The sequence below is a fragment of the Corvus hawaiiensis genome, chromosome 9, assembly GCF_020740725.1.
Source record: "Corvus hawaiiensis isolate bCorHaw1 chromosome 9, bCorHaw1.pri.cur, whole genome shotgun sequence".
Lineage (NCBI taxonomy): Eukaryota > Metazoa > Chordata > Aves > Passeriformes > Corvidae > Corvus > Corvus hawaiiensis.
In genome coordinates, this window is record NC_063221.1 from 10,782,755 (window position 1) to 10,804,642 (window position 21,888).

Genomic DNA, 21,888 nt, shown 5'->3' on the forward strand with positions numbered 1-21,888 from the left:
TTCTAATGGGTTAAATTGGGTTCACTTTTACAATTATCCCAGGTTTGACTGCGTAGTATTGTATGACAACTCACAGTTTCATCGGGTTTGGCAAAGCGAGGTTGCTCCATGAATCCGTATATCATATCACATCAGATCAGGCTGAAGTTTGCTGTTTAGCGACTCCATTTGAGAGGATTTTTATGGAAGTGGGAAGGGTTGATGCAGTCCATGGCTGGTTCAGGGCGATTTGAAAAAAAATTGTGGAGAGATGGCAACAACCCGGGGTTTGCTGCTCAGCTGTGAATAAGCACAGCACGAAAAAAACGACGTGATGGGGAAACGCTCAGCTCTCTACAATATTTTTAACAGCCTCTCAGTCCTCGCCTTTTTTTAATTTCCTAATATGTTCTTTGCTTTATTAGTTTTATTTACAACCAGCTCCCCATTAACACCTCACCTGATTACTGAGGAGCTGAGACAGCTAATCAAGAAAATCCAGCAAAGCAGCCAAAATCGAGAGGTGGGATTTATTTTTTTGCTTTCATTCAGTCTTCTTCTTTATTTATTTATTTTGTTTTCGGAAATATTTCGAAACAAACAGAAAATAAAAGGCAGGTATCAGTGTATGTTGGCGAAAGGTCAGAGGTTAGAAATTCACGTCAGTTCTGTATCAGAGGCTATGTAGAGGGCGGGAAGAGAGAGGGAGAGAAGGGAGAAAAAAAAAATCTTTCCACCAAGCAGCTTGTTTATTTTAATTAACATAGGGATCCTCTGCTAGGAGCAAGGAACAACCTCCATCTACTGGCTAGATCATTGCGTCTCCTCTCCATTCAAAACCCATCCCTCATCTCTCATTAAGGAGGGTACAATTTTGGAAGAAGCTTCTAAGGTCTCAAGGTAAGCTCCTGCATGAGTCTTTGCTAGCAATGCAGCTATGTGGACCTGACGGATGTAATTTGCAGGGTGTTTCTCTGGTGTTGTTTGTTTGGTTGGGATTTTTTTTTACCAACACAGAATGGTACTTTCCCCAGGTGTATTCGCAGATAACATTTCATGCATCTGTTTTAATCTAGAAAAATAGCTAATCATGGGAAGGCTGGGCCTTTCAGCTCAATTTTAAAAAATGTCCCTTTTTTTGTTCTTCTTTTGTTCTTTTTTTAATGGAATGGCTCCTTTCACCTGTCTGGGAATCCAGTCTGTAAGGGAGTCCTTTTCGGAAGCAGCAAAATACGATAATTTCCGATGGCTTAATTACAACCGGAGTGCAAATACGATTACAGTTAATACCAGACAACTAAGGAGCTGACAGTGCTGAGGTCCTGGGCGGTGAACAGTTTCATGTTAGACAATAATCTGCCTCTCCTGCTTTCTTCTGGCTGTGTGATCACTTGTTTGTGGTCAGTCACAGCGCTTGGCTATGGAGATCCGTGTTTGGGATTACTATGCAAAGCACCTAGTTGTTTCTTATTTAAATATCATCTCCCTAAGCAAATGAATACGTGTCTTAATTGACATGTTTTCAGATTACCGGGAGGTACAAGCACATTGGAGGTTTGGGGGTTTTTAATCCGATGCCGATTACGATTAAAGACAGCCTGCGCTTGTGTCCCTCGCACCGCCAGCCCCGCGCAGCCTGGCAGGGGAGGAGAGGGGCTGCTGCCCGAGTCTGGCTGCGATGCACCGGCTTTTAACATGTTCCTAACACAGCGATCCGAAAGTAGGTCTACGGCACACTCGGGAGGACTAAGGGGAGGAGAAAGATGGTGATGCTAAATATGTTGTATTTGACTCCGAAGTGGATTTTTAAATAATGTCGGGCTTTGAAAAGAAAAACATAAAATAAAATAAAAATAAATTTGAAAAATAAACCGCAACCTATTTGAATACTGAAAACGATATTAGCTACATTCGGTGCCACCGCCAAGAGCTGTAATTCTATTCAGATTTCCCTTCTTTGTGTCTAGATTGGTTGCAGTGCCCGCGGACTTTACAAAGAGATGAGGCTGATCATTAATAGCACTGTACTCCACCACAAGCTCGTAGAGCAGAAAACAGCGTTAGGATTTAAAAATAGACCTGGCTTTAACCACCCGACTCGCAGGCAACAGGATCGTAATCCTGTTGCTGTTATTACTACGGACATTAAATTTCTGGAAATGATTAAACTGGAAGTGTCTTGAAAAGTTCAGGTGCTGACGGAGAGGGTGTGAAGCTCTGGTGCCCTGCGGGGCGGGAGGCGGCTGGCCCGGGCAGTGCCCTGTGCCTGCAGCCGGACACGCCACGGCCTCAAATGCGGCAGGCGAAATCCAAACCATTTCTCCTCAAAGAACACCTCCTCCTCCCTACCCCCACCCCCCGCCTGAACACCCTCCCCTTTCTCCTAATTATTGTTGGTCAATTATTAATTTGCATATAGACCTTGTCCTAAATCCCCCGAACTAAACACAAGATCGTTCACGCTGTGATAGGCTTTAGCCCGTAGCCCGTGGCCAGGGAGAACGCGGGCTCGGTGGCAGAGCGGATCCCAGTGACCGCACGCTGAAATTTTCCCAGGGCACACGCTAATCGTGAAGGTGGAAGCGGCTCCAGGCAGCGCCCGCGGAGCTGCGGGCAGGGGCTGCGGCGGGGCCAGCGGGATGTCCGCGGGAGCTCTCCAGCCCTGCGTGGGCAGGAAAACTCTCTACCTGTGGAAATCTCCACAGCGATGTATCTCCCCCTCCCCCCCCCCCCCCCCCCCCCCCATTAGCTTGGGGGGTTCGGGTAGAGCCTTACAGAAAGGAAAAGACCGAGAGCGCCTGTCATGTTACTAAAATATTCCGAATATTGCACATCAGATATTCTACCCCAAATGCTGCGGCGAAAGGAGATAAAAGCACCCTGAGATGGGAAACTGCCGTTCACAGACAAAGTGCTAATGCCGATGGATTCATGAGGGACAGGCTCGTAGATTTGGATTTTAGATTCCCTGTCGTGTTCTTTGTGAGCTTTTCTCTCCCCTCCCCAAGCAAACCAGCAAAACTGTACGGAATCCCTCGTGTTATAATAGCAACCTCTCGCTACCAGCCTGCCTTAGAGCAGCAGAGCTCCAGTTCACAGCGAGGAATGCGATCTCAGGAACATTGAAATAGATTTACCTTGATCTCCTACAGGCCTTTTGGAAACGGAGAAGTCACGTTTGATGCTAGCAACAAACTTTTAGTGTCCCTTTAGGTAAGAAGTGGTCTGCCAGCATTAGGATGTTAATCAGAAAACGCCTTGGAAACCCCTGGCCTCCTTTACTGGAGCAGCAGTAGCTAGTAGCGTATCCTTAACAGTACCTGATGGAGCAGAAAGAAAGGACCCTCTAATTAATTAAGTGTGTCCAACCGGAGGAGGCTCAGTCATTTCTGAGTTTTGTTATGAGTCTGCCCAATTACTCCTAACGGCGCCGTCGAGCTAAGGTAGAGACGGGAATTTAACAAACAATATTTTCCGTGTCTCTGCCTTGGACCGATGCTTTGACGCCGCACCTGCAGAGTGTTTCGGTGAACCCGAGACAGCAAACGCGAGATAAGCGGGAGGAGAGGACAGCGGTGCCCGCACCCGGGGCACCCGAGGCGGGGGTACAGTCTGCTCGGGAGGCACAGGATCCCCACTTTAGCTCCCGAGGGAACTGGGCCTAGGGGCAGCCGGGGGCTTCCCCCAGACCCCTCCTCTCCCCACTCCCGGCTGGTATGATGAGTTTGACGGTCCTCAGCCCGGCAGGGACACAGAGGGACGGCGGCGGCGGGGCTTCCGAGACGGGTCTGCGGGGCCAGCCCGGGCGGGCGGGGGTCGGCGAGTGGCTCTGCCTGGCACACGCCGGGGTGTCTTTGGCAACCCAAGAGCCACGGGAAATGCAGACCATTTCCTGGAGAGTAGATGCAACACGAAGCGGAGGCAGGGTGAGTTACCCCAACAACTCAACTGGATGGGAATACAGAAAAATTTCCTTCGAAGGGGAAAACACCCAGAACAAACCCTGAACGTGCCTGTAGAGTGGAAAGACTATATTGCAACGATTAGAAATAAACTCGTCTCCAAGTGAGATTTTTTGACCTGCGTCGACAGCCACCACTGTGATTCCCCGAGCCAGGCGGGCGCACGCCCGCGGTACCTGCCGGGCGCAGGGCGAGCGGGGCGATCCCTCCCGCGCAGGGCTTCGCCCCCGCCCGCAGAGCCGCGGCCCCTCCTTTCCCTTCCCTCCTCCCCGGCTCTCTCGACAAAGCCGCCGGCCCTGCAACCGGGCTGGCCCGGGCAGCGCAGCCCCGCGGGGTGCCGGCCGCGCTCCCGCTCCCCAGCGGGGCTTGGGGCCAGAGGGAAGCACCTCCGCCCGTCTCCCGGAGCAGCCGGGGCGTCGCGGAGCGGAGACGGGAAGGAGGGGGTGGGGGAGGTTTGGGGATCCCGAGCGAACAACTCCCGTATCCCGGATTGAATCACCTTGTTTATTTTTCGTGATGTCTTATTGTGCTAATTGACTTGTTTTCTCCAAGGAAAGCCTATCTTTCCCTCCTCCTTCCCCACACATAGATTTTTTTTTTTTTTTCCCCCGAACCAGGAGTGCTCTGCAGAAGTCTACGGCTTCTGGAGGGATCTGCCCTTTTTAAGGGAGATTCCCTCAGCCCTTTGAGTCTCGTTGGTTTTATAGCTATTACTCTCTTATTAAAACACACACATATACACAACGCATTGATTTCCATCCAAAAGGGCTAATTACATTACTTACAGTAAATAGCAGCCCTGCTGTCCAGGGTCTAGTGTGCCAACAGAGAAAAAAAATCCCGGCTTATTTCACTTGATTGACTTCATCTTTGTGTGAAATTGTGTTTTATGAGCTGTATTCTGGCACTCGGAGGAATGTAACAACATTCAATCTGCAAATAACATTAATTTTAGCTACTTAGGGGGAAAGAGAAGGGAGGAAACTGGCTGCCTGAATCTTGGGTTACATGGAAGAGGTGACTCGAGGAGCCCCTGAGGATGTCTCTGGGATGCTTTGGAAAGGAAGTGGGGGCTGGGGTACTTCTTTCACTAGTCGCACTACGGCTTGGTGTGGAGTGTCCCCCAGGGAGCAGGGAGCGCAGGACTGCCGCCAGGAAGATCCTTCAGTAGGGATCGAGGTGTCAGGAAACAGCCGGCAGCTGTTTCAGGGAAAGGCAAGGAAGAGTGGTGTGAAAAGTAAGTAGGAAAACGGGAAAAGGAGGGGAGGGAGAGCAGACAGAGAGATTAGCCAGGAAGGAATGCATTGCCCGATCCCCTGCACACAATGATCGCTCGCAGTCCGCGGCCGGGGAGCGGGCGAGGGGAGAGAGTCCCGCCAGGGCGTCCCCGGGCCGGCCGGGGCTGGCCCCGCGGAGTGCCTGCGGAGGGGCCGCATCCTGCTGCGCGTACTGGCGGGGGCCCCGCGGGGCAGCAGGGCGGGCAGCGCCCCGGGAAGCGCTCGATCTGCCCGGGCCCCTCCTGCCTTCGAGGCTCCCTCCCGCCTCAGCACCCCTCCGCGGGTCCCGGGCCCGGGGAGCGCTCCGGCCATTCCGTCCCGCCTCGGCTGCCCCGCACCGGCGCTCCTCTTCCTTCTCCCGTTCCCGCGGCGGAGCCAGGCACGGCGGGGCCAGCCCGAGCGGCCGCCGAACGGAGGTTCCCGCGGCGCGGCCCGGGGAGAGCGGGGCCCCCGGGGGGAGAGCGGGGCCCCGGGCCACCCTGTCCCTCGCCAGGCGCCGTCTCCGCCAACTCCCGGGACTCCGTGTTTGGAGGAGGTAATAAATCCCACCCCACCCACAGCCCCGACCGTAATGTTTGTCACTGCTTGCCCATCACTAGGGGTTGAGAGGAGTATGACAGGTCTTTGTTGTCTGAATAAAAATCAGTGGCAGCTCAAGGGAGAGAACTCCTCCTACTAAATTATCAAAAATGGGCTGGCTTTAGTCTCTTAACAAATTGGACAGAGCTCCGGAAAGCAGCAGTCCCAAATCCAACCTACAGGCACTGGGAACTTTAAAGCAACCAGGGACTGCTGAAAATAGCACTTCTTTTTGCTTTCTTTGTATTCAAAACTATATCCTTTCCCGACTGATTCTACTGCCCCAGGTCCAAGTCTCTCCAGTCAGAAGCCCTAGCTCTCCAGAACAGTAACAGATCCTTTAGCTCGCTTTTATTATTTTATTTTTAAAACTAATTATTATTACATTTTCTCCCCCTTGTTTGTTTTCTGCACATCTTCAGGAAGCCCTCAGTGCTTGCGCGAAGAGAAGCTCCTATTGCAACCTCGCTGTGCGCCTCGGTGTAAACATTTTGGATGATCTAAAGACTCTGGGGTCTGTATATGGAAATAGTGGGGTGCAGAGCAGAAGAAAATACTTGTCCTTTCCGTCCCCCAGCCATGCTTTTCCACGGGATCTCCGGAGGCCACATCCAAGGAATCATGGAGGAGATGGAGAGGCGATCCAAGACCGAGTCCCGCCTGGCCAAAGGGGGACAGATGAACGGCCGAGAAACGGTAAGAAAGGAGCTGGCGCTCTTTGCAAGGGAATCCCTGCAAGCATGGACCCGCATCGGGACAGACCCTGACTTTGGGGAAGAGAAAGACGCTGCTTCCCTCTGCCCCTTCCCTGTCACCCCTTACTTGTGGAACCCTTTCCGAGGCTCCCTGTAAACCCACCCATAACGCTGGGTGCTGTGCTGGCCAGGCTCGATTATACATTTGTCTAAACCCTGTCGTTGCGTGCGCTCTCTGGAGTAACGGGGAAACTGCTTTAAATCGTAGCAGGGACGGGATTTCAGCCCTTGCGGCGGAGCAGCCTTTTGCCCCTGCTCGGCTGCCTGCGGCCGCTCTACCCCTGCGAGCAGGGCTGCAGCTGGAGCTCTCGAGGTGTGCTTTACTTTTATTCTGCGCTCCTGGCACCTCCTAAATTAAACCTCAAACCGCGACTGCTTACTTTTCACAACTGTCTTTGGTCTGAAGTGTGTGATTTATACAAAGAGGCTCTGCTCTCTCTGAGTGTTATGCCGGCCGACTACTTAGTTAGAAAGTAACATCTCCTCTTTCCTTAGTCTTCAGAAGTCTTCAGAAATGTACTAAGGGATGGCGGAGAAATCGAGTGTCACGCTGGGCTTTGTGCAAAGCGAGATCTCCCTTTCTCCAACTTGTAGGGCTTCCGCCGATCGCGCACAAGGCTCTGCACACAAAGTAACGGCCTGGAAAACTGCTTTAAGGCTTTGGGCCATAGGGTCCTTTACCACTTCTCTTAAATAAACTCATGCCTTGTTACATGAGGATTTACAATGTAAATTTAATTCACCTTTCAATTGCTGCAAAAAGAAAAGGGGGCGAGGAACACAACTTCAGATTGAAAAATGAATGCAGAGTTGCCACTTTAAAACAGTTGCGACTTTAGAACAAGATGTTTTGGATTTTTTCCCCCGTTACTTTATCAGCAAACGCTACCCCAAGTTTCACGGCCGAGCTTTTGTCTCCGCCGTCCCTCCGTCTCCCTTTGTCCCGAGCGACACTCCTCGTGGGGAGCAGATCAATGGGAACTTGCAGAAGTTTACTGACAAAAAGATGCTGGTTTGAGCTGAAAACATCCCGTGCCAGCTTTCTGCCCACGTCCCTAGGGCCGGTGAGCGTTCATACTTGCTGCTCTTTACACCATCCACCTGTCTCCTTTCTCTTGCTTCTGTTTTAAAAGGCCTGTCTTTCTTTAGAGACGCGGTTGCGGCTCGTTTAAATACGGGTGCAAATTTGCCGTAGAATGAGTGCAAGCCTGAACCCTCTGCCATAAACTTTAGGAACAGCAAACCGGTATTTTTCTACTTTAAAATGTTGTTCCTGTGAATTGCTCTAAGATTAAAACGCTAAAGAAACGGGGAAGCCTCAGACTTTAAGTTCAGAACTTCAGAAAATAATGGGCTTTGCTTTTTTTACTGCGGCCTAATCCGTTGCCTTCACGTATAGAAATGACATTAGATCGTTAGGAGAGGTTTACTGTGAATCGCGGTAAACACTTTGCTAGCGGGTCCCGGTTCCCCCTTAAACTTCCCGCCGGGAGCCAAGAGTTTGGTCCCAGAGAGCCGTGCCTTTGTACGAGCCCCGGGCCCTGCGCAGGACCCGTCCCCAGCCCGGCCTGCCTGCCTGTCTTTCTCTCCCTGTCTCATCCCTTGTGGTGTGGTTGTTTTGCAGAACATGCCCCCCATGAGCCCCGAGAAGCCTGCTTTGTGTGCTGGTTGTGGAGGGAAGATCTCAGACAGATATTACCTGCTGGCTGTTGACAAACAATGGCACCTCAGGTGTCTTAAGTGCTGTGAATGTAAACTGGCTTTGGAGTCAGAACTCACCTGCTTTGCCAAGGACGGCAGTATTTACTGCAAGGAGGATTACTACAGGTACAGCAATCAGTCCCCATGGGTTTAAAACACATCCCCTCAAAAGGCACTGTGAACCGAAACGCTCTTTTCTCCACACAGGCTTTCAAAGGTAGCTTTTCGCAGTCAGCTATTCCTCAACCCTGTAAACGCGTCCCCTCAGAAAAGTCTCGCACGTTTCAGAACTGCACGGGCCGTCAGGGGACGCGCTGATTGAGCATGTGTGGCGGTGCACAAACAGGCGAAGGCTCTCCCGCTGCTCGGCGGTTTCCCTCCGTAAAGACCCGACCAAAATTTCCCTCTGCCCGCAGCTTGCCGGTTTCCCCGAGGGCCGGAGCCCGCCGCCCCCGCCCAGCCCCGCGGCCGGGCCCGGGAGCGGGCCCCGCTTGTCCGTGTGTTGCAGCTGTCCGGCTGGTCAGCGCCTCGCGGCTCTTCTCGTCTTGACAGGAATGCCAGGAGAGCGGGGACCGATTCCCCGCGCTCCGGCCTGCCTGGCCCGAAGCTCACGGGCAGCGGCAGGGCTTTCGCCAAAGTCCTGAGAGAATAGCTCAGCTCGGCGGAGAGCGCGAGGCGCTCACGCTGGGACCCCGGAATCGGCTCCCTGAGGATGTCCCGACACTAGGCGGGCCAGGGGCCACAGCCGGTGGCACGGGCCGTCCTGGGGCCGGGGGGGCGCGACCCCGTCGGGGACAGGCTCCCTCACGTGGCCGGGAGGGAAGGCGGGAGGCACCGGGTCAAGCTCTGCCTTTGCCGTTCTAGTTGATGCCCACTTTTCTGTTTCCTTCAGAAGGTTCTCCGTGCAGAGATGTGCCCGCTGCCACCTTGGGATCTCAGCCTCCGAAATGGTCATGAGAGCCAGGGAATCGGTTTATCACCTGAGCTGCTTCACCTGCACCACGTGCAACAAGACTCTGACCACGGGCGATCACTTTGGCATGAAGGACAACCTGGTTTACTGCAGGGCCCACTTCGAGTCCCTTTTGCAAGGAGAATACCCCCCTCAGCTGAGCTACACCGAGCTGGCTGCCAAGAGCGGAGGGCTGGCCCTGCCTTACTTCAACGGCACTGGCACGGTCCAGAAGGGGAGGCCCAGGAAACGAAAGAGCCCTGCCTTGGGAGTGGACATCGTCAGCTACAACTCAGGTGGGAAACACACGCCGAGTCTGCCTCCCGCTCCCCCGAACAGAGCATTCTTCCCCTCAGCCAGGCAGTGCGTGAGTAACTCAGCCAGGCCAAATCTTGCTTAACCATTGGAAAATCAAACAAACAGCCCTCTGAGGGTTGGAGCGTTTGCAGGAAAGCTAACAGCAGCCCTCCTCAAAGGCTGTCTTTGCCTATTAATGTCAAACACCCAAACTTAGCCACTTCCCAGGGTAAAGACAAAAAAAAAAAAAAAAAAAAAAAAAAAAAATCCCAACCCAACCCCAAAACCACATAGCTCTTTCTCTGTTGGAATCTCAGAGATACAGTTATCATTATCTATATTTGATTAGCTAAAAGCATTTCACCACTTAAACCTCAATTTAGGAGTAACCAAATGAATCAGAGAAAAAAGAATTAAAGTTATATATGGTTCCTACAACACCAATGTAGTATGCACATATCGATTTATATATTGAATTTACAGTGATTAATTCTTCAGGCTGAATAATTTTGTTTTACTGACTCATAAATGATCAAACTGTACAAGAGGTCAACGAGTAAATGTTGTTCCCTGTAACTAGACCCTAACAAATGTAATTAATGAGAACGGTTTCTGTTCTCTCAACAGTAGGAAAGGAACAAGTGTTGCCCTGTATTAAATATCCTCTCTAACTCCAGTACTTGAGTACCCAAACCGTGTATGAAGAGTGCTAGCGGCCAGAGGTGAAGGAGTTTCAGGTATGACCAAGCAGTTGAGGCAGAGCTTCATTAGATAAAAGACGAAAGCAGTAAGGGTAAATACGAATCAGCAAACTCCCGGCTCCAAAATTATTTTAGAGAAACTTAAGCTTCCGATGGACGGTAACAGAGGAAAGAAAGCCGTGGGCAGCAAGAGTGATGCAAGGTGTGCTTCCCCGTGAAGTGTGGAGCCGTCCCGGCTGGGGCAGGGAGCCGGGGGCTCCGGGCCCAGGGCTGCGGACCGCTGGCCCCACCGGGGAGCCGGGAGAGGGGTCAGGGCCTCCCCTTCCGACAATGGCGGGTCGGTAACAGCGTACCGCTCTCGGCCCGGAGCTCTCTCCCGTCCACCAAGTTCAACCCGCTGCCACTGAGATCCATAAGGAATCTTCCACCGCCCCCCTGCCCTCCCCACCCCTCCCCCGGCACCTCCTCTGGGGCCGCTCGTGAAACGGGCTTTAGCTGGGAACCGGGGAGCTGTGCAAGGCGATTTCATCTCCTCTGATGCGTAGACCTTGGAGCCAGGGTAATCACTGCGCTAATTGTTCCTTGTTAATTGAAGATGACATTGGAATCCCTGGCTACGGAGCTGCTTCCAATCAATCCTGAAAGCTGCTAAAGAAAAGGGAACCTGTAGCGCAGCCAGGATTCATTCAGCCCCAGCTTCCAACGGTGGATTTCCCGTCCACCCGCGCTCCTCTCTGGTCTCTATCCCTGGTCCACACAGCATCACCCGAATCCCCAGATTCCTAAAGGGAAATATTTCTAGGGACAACTTAGCGTTAGAATTAGAATCAGAAGTTAGGGCAGGATGAAGAGTTGTGGATCTGATAAAGCACCCCTTAAACTTCAGATCAGGACTCAAGAGAGACATTTGTGAACACTGACGTAATTTTTGTGTACTAGTCTTAAAACTACCCTTCTTTACAACAACGGGCCATATAAGATGGACCACTGACTCCAAATCAGATTAAAAAGCACCACCCATTATGAAAATACAGCTCACTGCATTGAGAAACTCACAGAATCCTCCGGGCAACGGGGAGAAAAAAACCAAACCAAAACAAATCAGCAAACGCTCTGATGCATTGGACTCAGGCTAGATGGCTGAGAAATTTGTTCTGTTAGGGCCGTGATTTTATTTTCTTTTATAAATATTATCTAGCAATGTCCAGGGTTGACACATGGTCTCGAGAAAGTTTGCAGCCAAACCATGCATCCGGTGCAAACGGCTCCAGCCCATTGACCCACTGTGCTGCAGATCCAGGAGGAGGAAAGTGAATGTGGAACAGCTACGAAATGAGTTGCAGTAGATGAAATCGCTTCTTGAGAGAAAAAAAAAAAAGTCTCTAACTAATTGGCAGCCACTTCCCTACACACATTTTTCGTTCCCTGCCCTGTGACTCAGTAACTGCTCTTGCACGTAATCATTTACAAAGGGCAAGCAGTCCGCAGGAATTAAACGTCGGATACCCGGCTGCCTCCTTCCGAGAGAGGAGCGGGGCCCCGCAGCCCCGGCAGCGGCGGGCGGGCGGTGTCCGGGCCGGGTGGCCCCGGGGGATGGCGCGGCGCGGTGCCCCGGCCGGGGACAGCCGCGGGCACGGGCACAGCCCTGCCCCGCACATCGCCCCCGCGCCGGCGTGTACCGAGCCGGGACCGCGCTCCGCAGCCGCGCCCGCAGCTCCCCGCCCGCGGCCGGGGCTCTCTCGGCGCTCCGGGGCTGGGGGCACCCCGGCTGTGACCTCCCCAGTAAGTCAAGTACCTTCCCAAACAGTCCCAGCAGCGGTGTCCATACCCCTGTGCCAAGCCACTACGGAAAACGACCCCGAGTTTTAAAAACGAAACTCCGATGGAGCCAACAACTTCACCCAGCTGAGCATGAGCATGTGTGTATTCACAGCCATCCAGCAGGCCCTGGCTTAGATTTGTGTGCACATTATGTTTCAGGGGAGCTGAGCCCTGGTCCAGAATGGAAAATCAGACTCTGCTGCAGGATCTACAACAGCTTTTCTATTCTGTATTTTGTTTGCTAGTTTAATTTCTTTTTCTCAGCTCCTCGGTAGTAAAGTGAAAACACAGCAATAAATAACTCAAAATGTTATGAGGTAGAAGTCACTCATACTTGTGAGCTGCCTGGAATTAATGTGAAAAATGGAAGAAACTATTCAAAAGTACTTAAAACATTCAAGGCTTTCTCTATGTTACATCTTATATCACATAATTAATATGTATTTTGAGGGAAACTGTGTTGACTTACAGCTTACAGGGTATAGAAATGAGATGGTGAAGAAGATTTCCCTAGGAAAATATTTTACACAGCTGTTCCTCAAAGAGCTGTTTACTTTATTTCATTATATGTGTGTGTGTGTGTGTGTGTGTGTGAAAAACTATGAAGAGCTCATCTGAAGAGTTCTTGGCAATAAGAAACAAACTGTTCTAGCTCTTTTGAAAGCAAAAATTAAACAACCCTCCAATCCTGCTGCAAAGAAATGAGCAATGTCTTGCCTGACTTCTTGCTTTCCCTTAGTTCTCCTGGAGATAGTGTAAAACTCTGCCCTATGATGTGGCCAAACCAAGTGTTACAACACTGTTTTGCTTATGTAAAACAGAGAGTGTAATCATTATATAAACTAGGATTGTCTGAAGATTCTTGGAACCCTCTTCTCATTTTCTCTTGAAAATAAAATCCAAAATAAAGTAGACCATTGACACAAAAAAAAGGACAAAAAAAAAGTAGAGTACAGAAACAAAGGCAGTAAGCAGGACAGAGGAGCCTGAGGAAGTTTGTGTTGCTGCTGTAAGCCTGAGCGACCCAAGGAAAATAACACAAACAAGCAGCTTGCAACTCTGAAGTAAAACCTGAGGACTGAATTCTGGTACTCCGATATATGTCAGCTCATAAGTTACAGCCCACGCAGTTTGACTGAAGGCAGTGTGATTGCTTGTGAAAACAAGTAGTAAATACAATCTGAATCTGGTCTGAAATTGTTTTTAAGGCAACTTTCAACTCCTGGTCTTTTCAGAAGTGTCAGCTTACTTTGTTTGAAAGTACAGATATACTTCTTACCAAGACTAGGAGCAAAGCTAGCTATAATTAAATATTCACCTGATTTTCTGTCAAAGCGTTGTCTTACCAGCATCTGTTCATGCTGACTTGTCTTATAATTCAAAAGAGAAAACACCTTCAAGAAGCTTTTTATTTTCCTGTGGTTTCAAGTTGCTTTGCCTCTGTTTTCAGCACTGCCTACATCAGTCTCTCTGTATTCTGTGCTTTCCCTCTTTCTCTTCTCTCTCTCTGTCAATTAGAAATGGGGATCAGCTAGGCCTTGTAAATAATCCAGTAACTACTGGAAAGCAGTTCAAAAATCAAAAAGAGCAACTAATGAAACTCAGTCTAATTTACAGACATTCTGAAACATTTTTAATTAGCTCTTCTTTAATTAATATTCCCTGCTATGATGACACCATTAATTTTCTCCTGTGTGACTGAGCTATCTTTATAAAATGAGATCCTAGAAATGGCTAACCCTTTTTGTTTAGGCTGAAAAGCACAGACGTGTTTTTTTTGGTTTTTTTTTTTGCTAATACTGTGATTTCTTTCTCCAATATGAAGAAATGGTGCCACTGTCCCCAAACAGCTGCAACTCTTGTGTACAATTCACACCCATAAAAGTGTAATCTGAAACAAACCTTCATAGACACTTTGAAAATACTGAATCAGAAAAAGCAGAGAAACTCTTTTTAAGTTTTGAGCCCCTAGCTGCTTGCTTGCAGAAATGTCCTAAACCAGTACCAGCTAAGGGCTACTGCTGATTGTGGCTGGGGGACTGGATCAAGTCTGGATGCAACTGCTTCCTAGATATGTTTTACAGATGAAGGGCTTTGAGCAGTTCATATAAACTCCCAGGCAGAGTCCAAAAGCATTTATTTTATTAGCAAAAAACTCAGCTTTCTTGATGAACTGTCATAACAAACTTTCCTGCTGTACATCTCTTTTTATAGGTGCTTGTGATTTGGGGGAAAAGATCAGGAACATTCAAAACACTGGTTTGACCTTTACTCTTCTCTCAAGCTAAGAATGTTTCAATGAGTGAGATTTCAAAATCTGAATGAGATTTCAAATGACTCTTTGAGCGCCCAAAGCAAAACCATCACCACAGGGAAAAGATTTATTTGAAATAAATGCCAAAGGAGAGAGAACTTTCTAAGTCTGCCCTTAGTAGGTACAGGCCTGGGGGTCATAGCATGTTATAAAACAGGAAATGATAATGTTCTAGATCTTTTTTGGTCTAATTTAATTATCACATCTGTACTTATCCTTGTACCGTCTTCCTTCCTTCCTTCCTGCCTTCCTGCCTTCCTTCTTGCCTGCCTTCCTGCCTGCCTGCCTTCCTGCCTTCCTGCCTTCCTTCCTGCCTGCCTTCCTGCCTGCCTTCCTGCCTTCCTTCCTGCCTGCCTTCCTGCCTGCCTTCCTGCCTGCCTGCCTTCCTGCCTGCCTGCCTTCCTGCCTTCCTTCCTGCCTGCCTTCCTTCCTGCCTTCCTGCCTTCCTTCCTGCCTGCCTTCCTTCCTGCCTGCCTTCCTTCCTGCCTTCCCTCCTGCCTTCCTGCCTTCCTTCCTGCCTTCCTTCCTGCCTTCCCTCCCTCCCTCCCTCTCAAGATTTTTGCCTTTATTGATCATTTTCATTGATCAACCCTTTATTGCATCATTTACATGATGCATGGCCTCTAACTCCTTGTTCCACTTTGTTTATTCAACAGGTTGTAATGAGAATGAGGCAGATCACCTGGACAGAGACCAGCAGCCTTATCCCCCATCCCAGAAAACAAAGCGCATGCGTACCTCCTTCAAACACCACCAGCTTCGTACCATGAAGTCCTATTTTGCTATCAACCACAACCCAGATGCCAAGGACCTCAAGCAGCTTGCCCAGAAAACAGGCCTGACCAAGAGAGTTCTGCAGGTAAGAAGCCACATCACAGACTTGACAGAATTTTCCCCTGCTAGTCAATAGTCTTTCCCTTATGTGTAACAATAGCAATATACATAGAAAAGTACTTTTTCTGGGTGTGTCCCTAGTGGGTGTGCAGAGGGGTATTCTATTACGTGGCAGGAGTGCCAAATGTGTGCCTTATTGCCCCAAGGCAGCCAAACACCAAACTGTGGTTTATGATTAGCTGCATCCTCAACATGAGGAAAATGTCTTCAGAGTCCACCCACCCGGTAGATATCCTGGGGTCTGTGGTCTCTCTGTGGTGATTGCACTAAGGATAAAGGTGGCAAATCTACTGATTTTATGGGTGAAGCCTTTGGGTTCCCCTGAAGGAGTTAATGTGGCCCTTCAGTAAGCAGATCCCCGATGTGTTTGAAGCAAGCTTTGACCAATATGATCCTCCAGGACCAGCTGGCTCCCCCTCTCAATGCTTGTTAGACAACTGTTTTTCTTAAGGGCCTACATAGTCAAAAGGCACTTCCCTGTGAAGGACAACCTAGCAAATTATGTTAAAAATCCCTATATGGTGTGTGATAGCTCAGTGAAGTTAAAACGAGGTGTGTATTACATGCAGAGTGCCAAAGAAGGGCAGCGAGTGAGGTAGAAGGAGAATCTATTAGCGGCAATTCATTGTCTGTGTTACATGTCACCTAAACCACTGCCAGTGAACCTCACAGAACAGAAAGATTAGATGACCCATATCAACAATCTGTATGACAGGGATGGTGTAATTACCCCTCCTTTGTCTTCAGCCTTTTCAAATAATCAAGGCAAACTTTCAGCCTTGGCAAAAGTCTGCTCACTTACCCTTTTCCTCAATCTTTATGTGTCTTGACCCCAAAGCTACCCAACCCCAGAAACACTACGTGGCCATCAAGAAAGTTGCTTTCTTTAGGTAAGCGAGCAAACAGAGTTTTCTCGAGGCTGCTCTCTGAGGTCTGTGAGCACCTGTAGCACTGAGCCTGTACACAGAGGGTCAGTACCACCAGTAGCAGAAAAGCTATAGAATGACTTAGGTGATGTGCCATGCAAAATCAAACATCAAAAATGACTTAAAAAAGCAAGAACAAAGACAAAAAATAAGCAAAGCAAAACAAGCATCGGTAAAGAAATCCATTGGGATTGGTTTGCAGGTTTGGTTTCAAAACGCAAGAGCCAAATTCAGAAGGAACCTTTTGCGGCAGGAGAATGGGGGTGTCGATAAAGCTGACGGCACCTCGCTCCCGGCACCGCCCTCAGCAGACAGCGGCGCACTCACTCCACCCGGCACTGCGACCACTTTAACAGACCTGACCAATCCCACTATCACTGTAGTGACATCAGTGACCTCTAACTTGGACAGCCACGAATCCGGGAGCCCCTCACAAACTACCTTAACGAACCTTTTCTAACATTTCATTTTTTTTTTTTTAATTCTTACTCTTCATTATTATTATTATTATAATTATTATAATTATTATTATTATTTTCAAGCCTTTTTTTTTAAAAAAAAGAAAACAACAAACAAACCCACAAAATATTTGGGAAAATAAACAGCTCGATGTGTAGCATCTGCAGCCACCTGGCAAATGAGTTTGAAGTAACATGTTGCTATAATAAATGAACATTTATTGTTGTTAAATTGTACTCAAATTCTTTAAATTTATCAAATGACTGAAGAGAAGGTTATGAATCATTCTAATAAGTGCCTCTTAAAATTGTATGTTACTTATTTCCAGAACCTTGAAAAAAATTCGTTGTTACCACCCCCCCCCAAAAAAAAGAAGATTCTATTCCTCCTTGATAACCAGATAAAAAGCATTTTAATTATAGCCAAAAGAATGCTGCTTCAGGATTGTATGTTCACTTACAGCATTTAAGAACCACAAATTTAATTTTATTTTTATAATACATCCAAAAGTTTTGTATGATTTATTTTTTAAATGTTGAAAAATAATACAAGAGGAATTAAACTAATCCTGGAAACAGTCAGACTGCAAGTACCAGTGCTCTTTCCTTAATGCATTAGTCGCAAGCCTGCTCCTTGCTGAGCACTGGGGAGTCTCACTGGGATAGCTAAACGCTCCTCTGCCAGTTCTTCACCCATCTGGGACGTCCTTGGCCACCACTGAAAGCCATGCCTGGATGGAGGACTTGGAGAGAGACCAGTGATGAGAGCATGTGTGGGTGAGGATGGCAGGACCAGGCTGTTGGCCTCCTAAGGTTGTGCCCTGCACACTAAGGAGGCAAGATCTGGAAAAAAGCCTCCAGAGTGAGCTCACTCCTATAAGGATGTCATTAAAGCAAAAATAGCAAAGTAACAATGCAAGTGGAGAGTCCTACTGATCTGAAATGTTGCCTAGGAAGGGGTTTTAATTTTTGTCTGTCAAGCAGCTCTGAAGTTTTGTAATTAAAAAAGATAAAAATTGCAGTTCGCTACACGGCTTCAATGCCGTACCTTTAAAGCAAACAGGAGATTGCCCAGTTACTTTAGTGGGCACAAAAATAATTTTCAAGAAGGTGTATGCATGCGTACTATTCAAATGAACTTTTGATAAATCCTACTTTTTTTTTTTTTCAGGGAAAATGGAAATAAGCAAAATATAATTTATTAAGATGTTTAAGGAAAAAAATTTCAGTACAATTTATTCATTACTATTTTGAATTTACTTTAGATGTTTCCTGAGATTGTATCAGACACTTTGTTTAACACAGGAACTTAAAATCTTTAGTTCATTAATATCTCTAATGTATACTTTAACTTTTTAAACTTTATATAAAAGAAAAATATGTTAGCAAAAATCATACAAAACCAGGAATTGGCAGTGAATAACTTCGAAGCCGATAAACTCAGAAGCCTTGTGGATGCTGATCTGAATACATTTCTTAGTTTACAATAGTGATCTTTCTTTTTTTAGTTTTATTTAAGCTAAAAGTCTGAATGGTCTGGGCAGTGGTGAATGTTCATTTGTATCCTTTTATTGTAGTTGAACACCAATTAGATTGTGGAGAGTCTCAGAAACAAAAACGAACAAAAACCAGTCAAGATCTATGTCTTGCTTTTAGTGGATTGTTAAGAATAACTTTGCACATATACCCCACTTTTTAGACACCATCAAATCTCTTTTTGGTGGTCAAAGTGGCTATTTAATATATTTTAAAGGTGTCCTTTTTGGCTGTATAAATGTGTGGTTACATATTGACAGTTCACTGCCCACATTAAAGTGCATTATTGTAATTTTTGCTCAGGGTTTTTAGAAAATTAGCACAGAAAAGTAGCTTATTTTTAAAAAAGATGACGGAAGAGATGTTAACACTGTAATAGAAGAAAGGTGTGTTTGCCATTATATATTTAGCAAGTATGGTTATCATCTTCTACGGATATTGAATCTTGACTTTTCCTATTTCTATTACCTTATGGGCATTTACCACTAACCAGACCAAAAGACCTTGGTAAGGCTGAGATCTTTATTAATACACTTTTACAGGTAAAAATATTGATACTTATAAATTTTGTTCTTTGACAGAACAATATATGGTACTAGAGATCTACTTTATTAAGTAGACTAATTAAAACTCAGTTCTACTATGTGCCTTATGATATACCTTGGGAGTAAGTTTGTGAAAAATCAGGATATATGTGTTGTTTGTTAAATTAACTGTTTTAAGCCCTTTTGACACCTCACTAGTTTTGTACTGTTTTACCTCTTATTTCTGAAACTCTTTTTATGGTGTATCCTGTTAGAGGGGACAAACATGTCATAGAAAGCAGTTGTGCACTCTTTCAGATATAGTTGATAAATCCAATAATCTTATATATTGAGCTTCGTGTTTATAGTACAGTAAGTGGTCTAGCAAAATTGTCCATGTTTCTTTGTTTATTGATAAATGCATTGTATAGAAACTATTTCCCCTAAATATTTATGGACCAAACAATTGTGATATATCCTATTAAATTTGTGTGAATAAACCATTTTGAATCTAAGGAGTTTTATTTCCCATCAGTTTTTTGTTGGGTTTTTTTTTTTTGGTTTGGGGCTTTTTTTGTTTCTTTTTAAAAATTTAAGGTCTACATGTACCTGTGTGTCTCTTTGCTTTTACAGTACCGCTGAACAATTGGTATTAAACACAGAAACACGGCCTTTTAAATATTTTAAAGTACGGTTCCTTAGGTTTTCAATTTCTTCATATTCAATGTATATGCTACTGCTGGTGCAATTTAGACTTTAGCCTTTTAACCTCCTTTTTTGAACATGCAAAGTAATGCCCCACTGATTTGATACTGAAACCCTGTCTTAGCCCTCTAAAAAAGCCAGAAAACTAGGAGCTAAAGTAATTGCATGACAAATATAACCTAAATAGTATGATGAAATGAATCCAGATTTAATGCTAGGTATATTGAGCACAAAATAGAATTGCAGACCCTGAAAAGCCAGGTTGCTCTGTAGTTTAATAAATTGTCACTATGATTTCTTTCAGGGAGAACAAATCATGGGGCATTACAGCCAAACATCCCGACGTTTGAAAATTCCCTAAAGTATTAAAAGAAGGGGAAAAGTTTGATCGGAAATCCACTGCAGTGAAGACAAAGACAATATTAGGTTATGATAATCATACATTTAAAAATCTATTGAGCCAAAAAATAAAAATAAAAGACTCGATGTCATTTCCTGAATGTTAACAAAACATATGTTATTTTATGGTGTCTAATTAACAGAACTGAAGGCTTCAACAAATTGTGTGGTATCAAAAACAAATTTAGAGAAACTATGTATAAAACCAGAGCAACCTGGCAGCAATCTACCCAGCCCATATTCGAAGAAAACTTTTCTTTTTTTAAAAAAAATCACATTTGTCAAGCACAAGTACTTGTAAAATAAAACCTGAGTGCATTCATTCCACTTGCTTGCTAATGTGTACTAGTCATATCTGTTAAATGGATTTTTGTAAATTCAAGAACTTTTCACTCATCCGAGATCATAGGAATCAAAACCCAGTAACTTTAGTACTATTGTTTCCGAATTATTTTTTTTTAAATGAGACAACTCTGCATGCACTTTTCCATCTGTCACATATAGTGTACATTTCTGTATGATGAATTTCTCTTTGATGTTTCTTGTATAATACCTTTCATTAATAAACATTTTATTTGACGCAAACATAGTTAACTTTATGTAAACACATAGCTAATTGTTCCAACTAATTTAAACTTTTCTTTTGAAAGGAAGCAGTACAGTGCAGTTCCAATATGCTATATATATATATCTAAAATCAAAAAGAACGAAGTAGCAATACTATTGCACAGTGTAAAATTATTTCCTTTGGTATTAATTTTTAAATTTTTTAACTTCTTGTATAAAACTGACATGTTTTAAAAAGAAATTCCTGTCCGCATTGACAATAAAACAATCCCCAAATTCTTCATCAATATAAGAAAACATGAGCAGTACAGTGTGTAAAATCCTCAGTGACTTTAGAGTACAAGGATATAGTTTGTGTGTCCCTGAGCTGTTTACATGGTCACTATGCAATGAGCAAGTTTGCTACATAGAGTTGGTCCTAAGATTCCGAGTCCAAATCCCAGATGATTTTTACAAGCCAACAAGCAAGTGTAACAATAACCAATTCTTAGTAATGAGGTTTTGTAACTGTTGAGCAACTATTTGCAGAAAGATTTTTAAAAATATATTCCTATTTAGCTGTATAGCCAAAGCATATGTTAAACAAATTAACATATAAAAGACTTGCCAGAAAATCTTTCATTAAGATGACATTTTTATTATATACTAATGAACCCTATGTAAACAATGTAACTTTTATGAATGATGGACATTAAATATTTCACTTACGTGTATCCTCAGCATTTTGCATGTTTTCTTAAACCTTTCCAGTTTCAGAATTCTAAAAAGAAAACCATACAATTATTAACAACATAACACAAAGTTATGTACAGGTTACTGCAGCAATCTCTGGAAACCGGTAACTAAGAGTGTTCTAATGGCAATAAAAAGGTATCATTTATTGGTGGTAATTATGGGAAGCATTGTTTAAACAACAGTTTTATAGTATGTTGTAAAGTTCTATTGAAAAAGGTTAGCATAGTGGACTTAATTCAAATCAGCTTGATCAGAAATTTAAGTCTATTGTGAAATTCTTAAGCTGAGCCTTATGTGTATTTATTACTGCAGAAAGTAAGTAAATGTAGGAAAGCAATTATTTGTGTCACAGCCACAATGTGGTTTCCTCTCATTGTCCTTAGGAAAATATATACAACCATTAATTATTCCAATCAGTAAAGAACTTGGTGGTGCTTAGGACCAAGAAAAAAACCTATGCACTATAATTTTTCTTTTGTAAATCACTGTATTCTTCAATAAGTTGGATTTCTCCCCCCCCAATTTAATACTTAATAGAGATATTTCTAGTCTAGATACCTGTCCATGTGCTGCATTTTTCACCTCATTTAAATTAGAAAAATAATTAAATAATCCTGGTGAAATACTGGCAAAATCTAAAATAAAACCAGGACAATTTTATTTTTCTGTGTCTGATTTAGACATTAAGGTTTGATTTTTCTTAACAACACTTAGTTTTGTTTGGAGACAGTCCTGCACACAGTGCTCTGACTGACCCGACAAGTGGCATTAGACAATCCAAATTTTTTCAGAGATACAGAACTGTC

The 21,888-nt window shown here is 45.5% G+C and overlaps 1 protein-coding gene and 1 long non-coding RNA gene across 9 annotated transcripts in view; one reads left to right on the top strand and one right to left on the bottom strand.

Annotated features, from left to right (window-relative positions):
- Nucleotides 1-268: 268 nt before the first annotated feature.
- Nucleotides 269-21,066, top strand: LHX9 (LIM homeobox 9). 8 transcript variants are annotated; one of them, XM_048312191.1, is made up of 7 exons: nucleotides 269-502; nucleotides 747-879; nucleotides 6,375-6,493; nucleotides 8,177-8,379; nucleotides 9,146-9,501; nucleotides 14,995-15,197; nucleotides 16,361-16,691. In XM_048312191.1, the coding sequence occupies exons 3-7, from the start codon at nucleotides 6,377-6,379 to the stop codon at nucleotides 16,616-16,618; spliced, it is 1,137 nt and encodes a 378-aa protein (XP_048168148.1). In that variant the 5' UTR covers nucleotides 269-502; nucleotides 747-879; nucleotides 6,375-6,376; the 3' UTR covers nucleotides 16,619-16,691. The 8 variants fall into 8 exon arrangements, with proteins under 8 accessions (XP_048168148.1, XP_048168144.1, XP_048168146.1 ...); XM_048312187.1 differs by having other exon boundaries at nucleotides 270-502; nucleotides 6,220-6,493; XM_048312189.1 differs by lacking the exon at nucleotides 269-502 and having other exon boundaries at nucleotides 738-879; nucleotides 6,220-6,493.
- The window catches only part of LOC125329817, a 41,384-nt gene continuing 40,536 nt past the window's right edge, over nucleotides 21,041-21,888 (bottom strand). The window contains exon 5 of the long non-coding RNA XR_007205283.1: nucleotides 21,041-21,107. This is a non-coding gene — a long non-coding RNA (uncharacterized LOC125329817). The remainder of the gene's footprint in view (nucleotides 21,108-21,888) is intronic.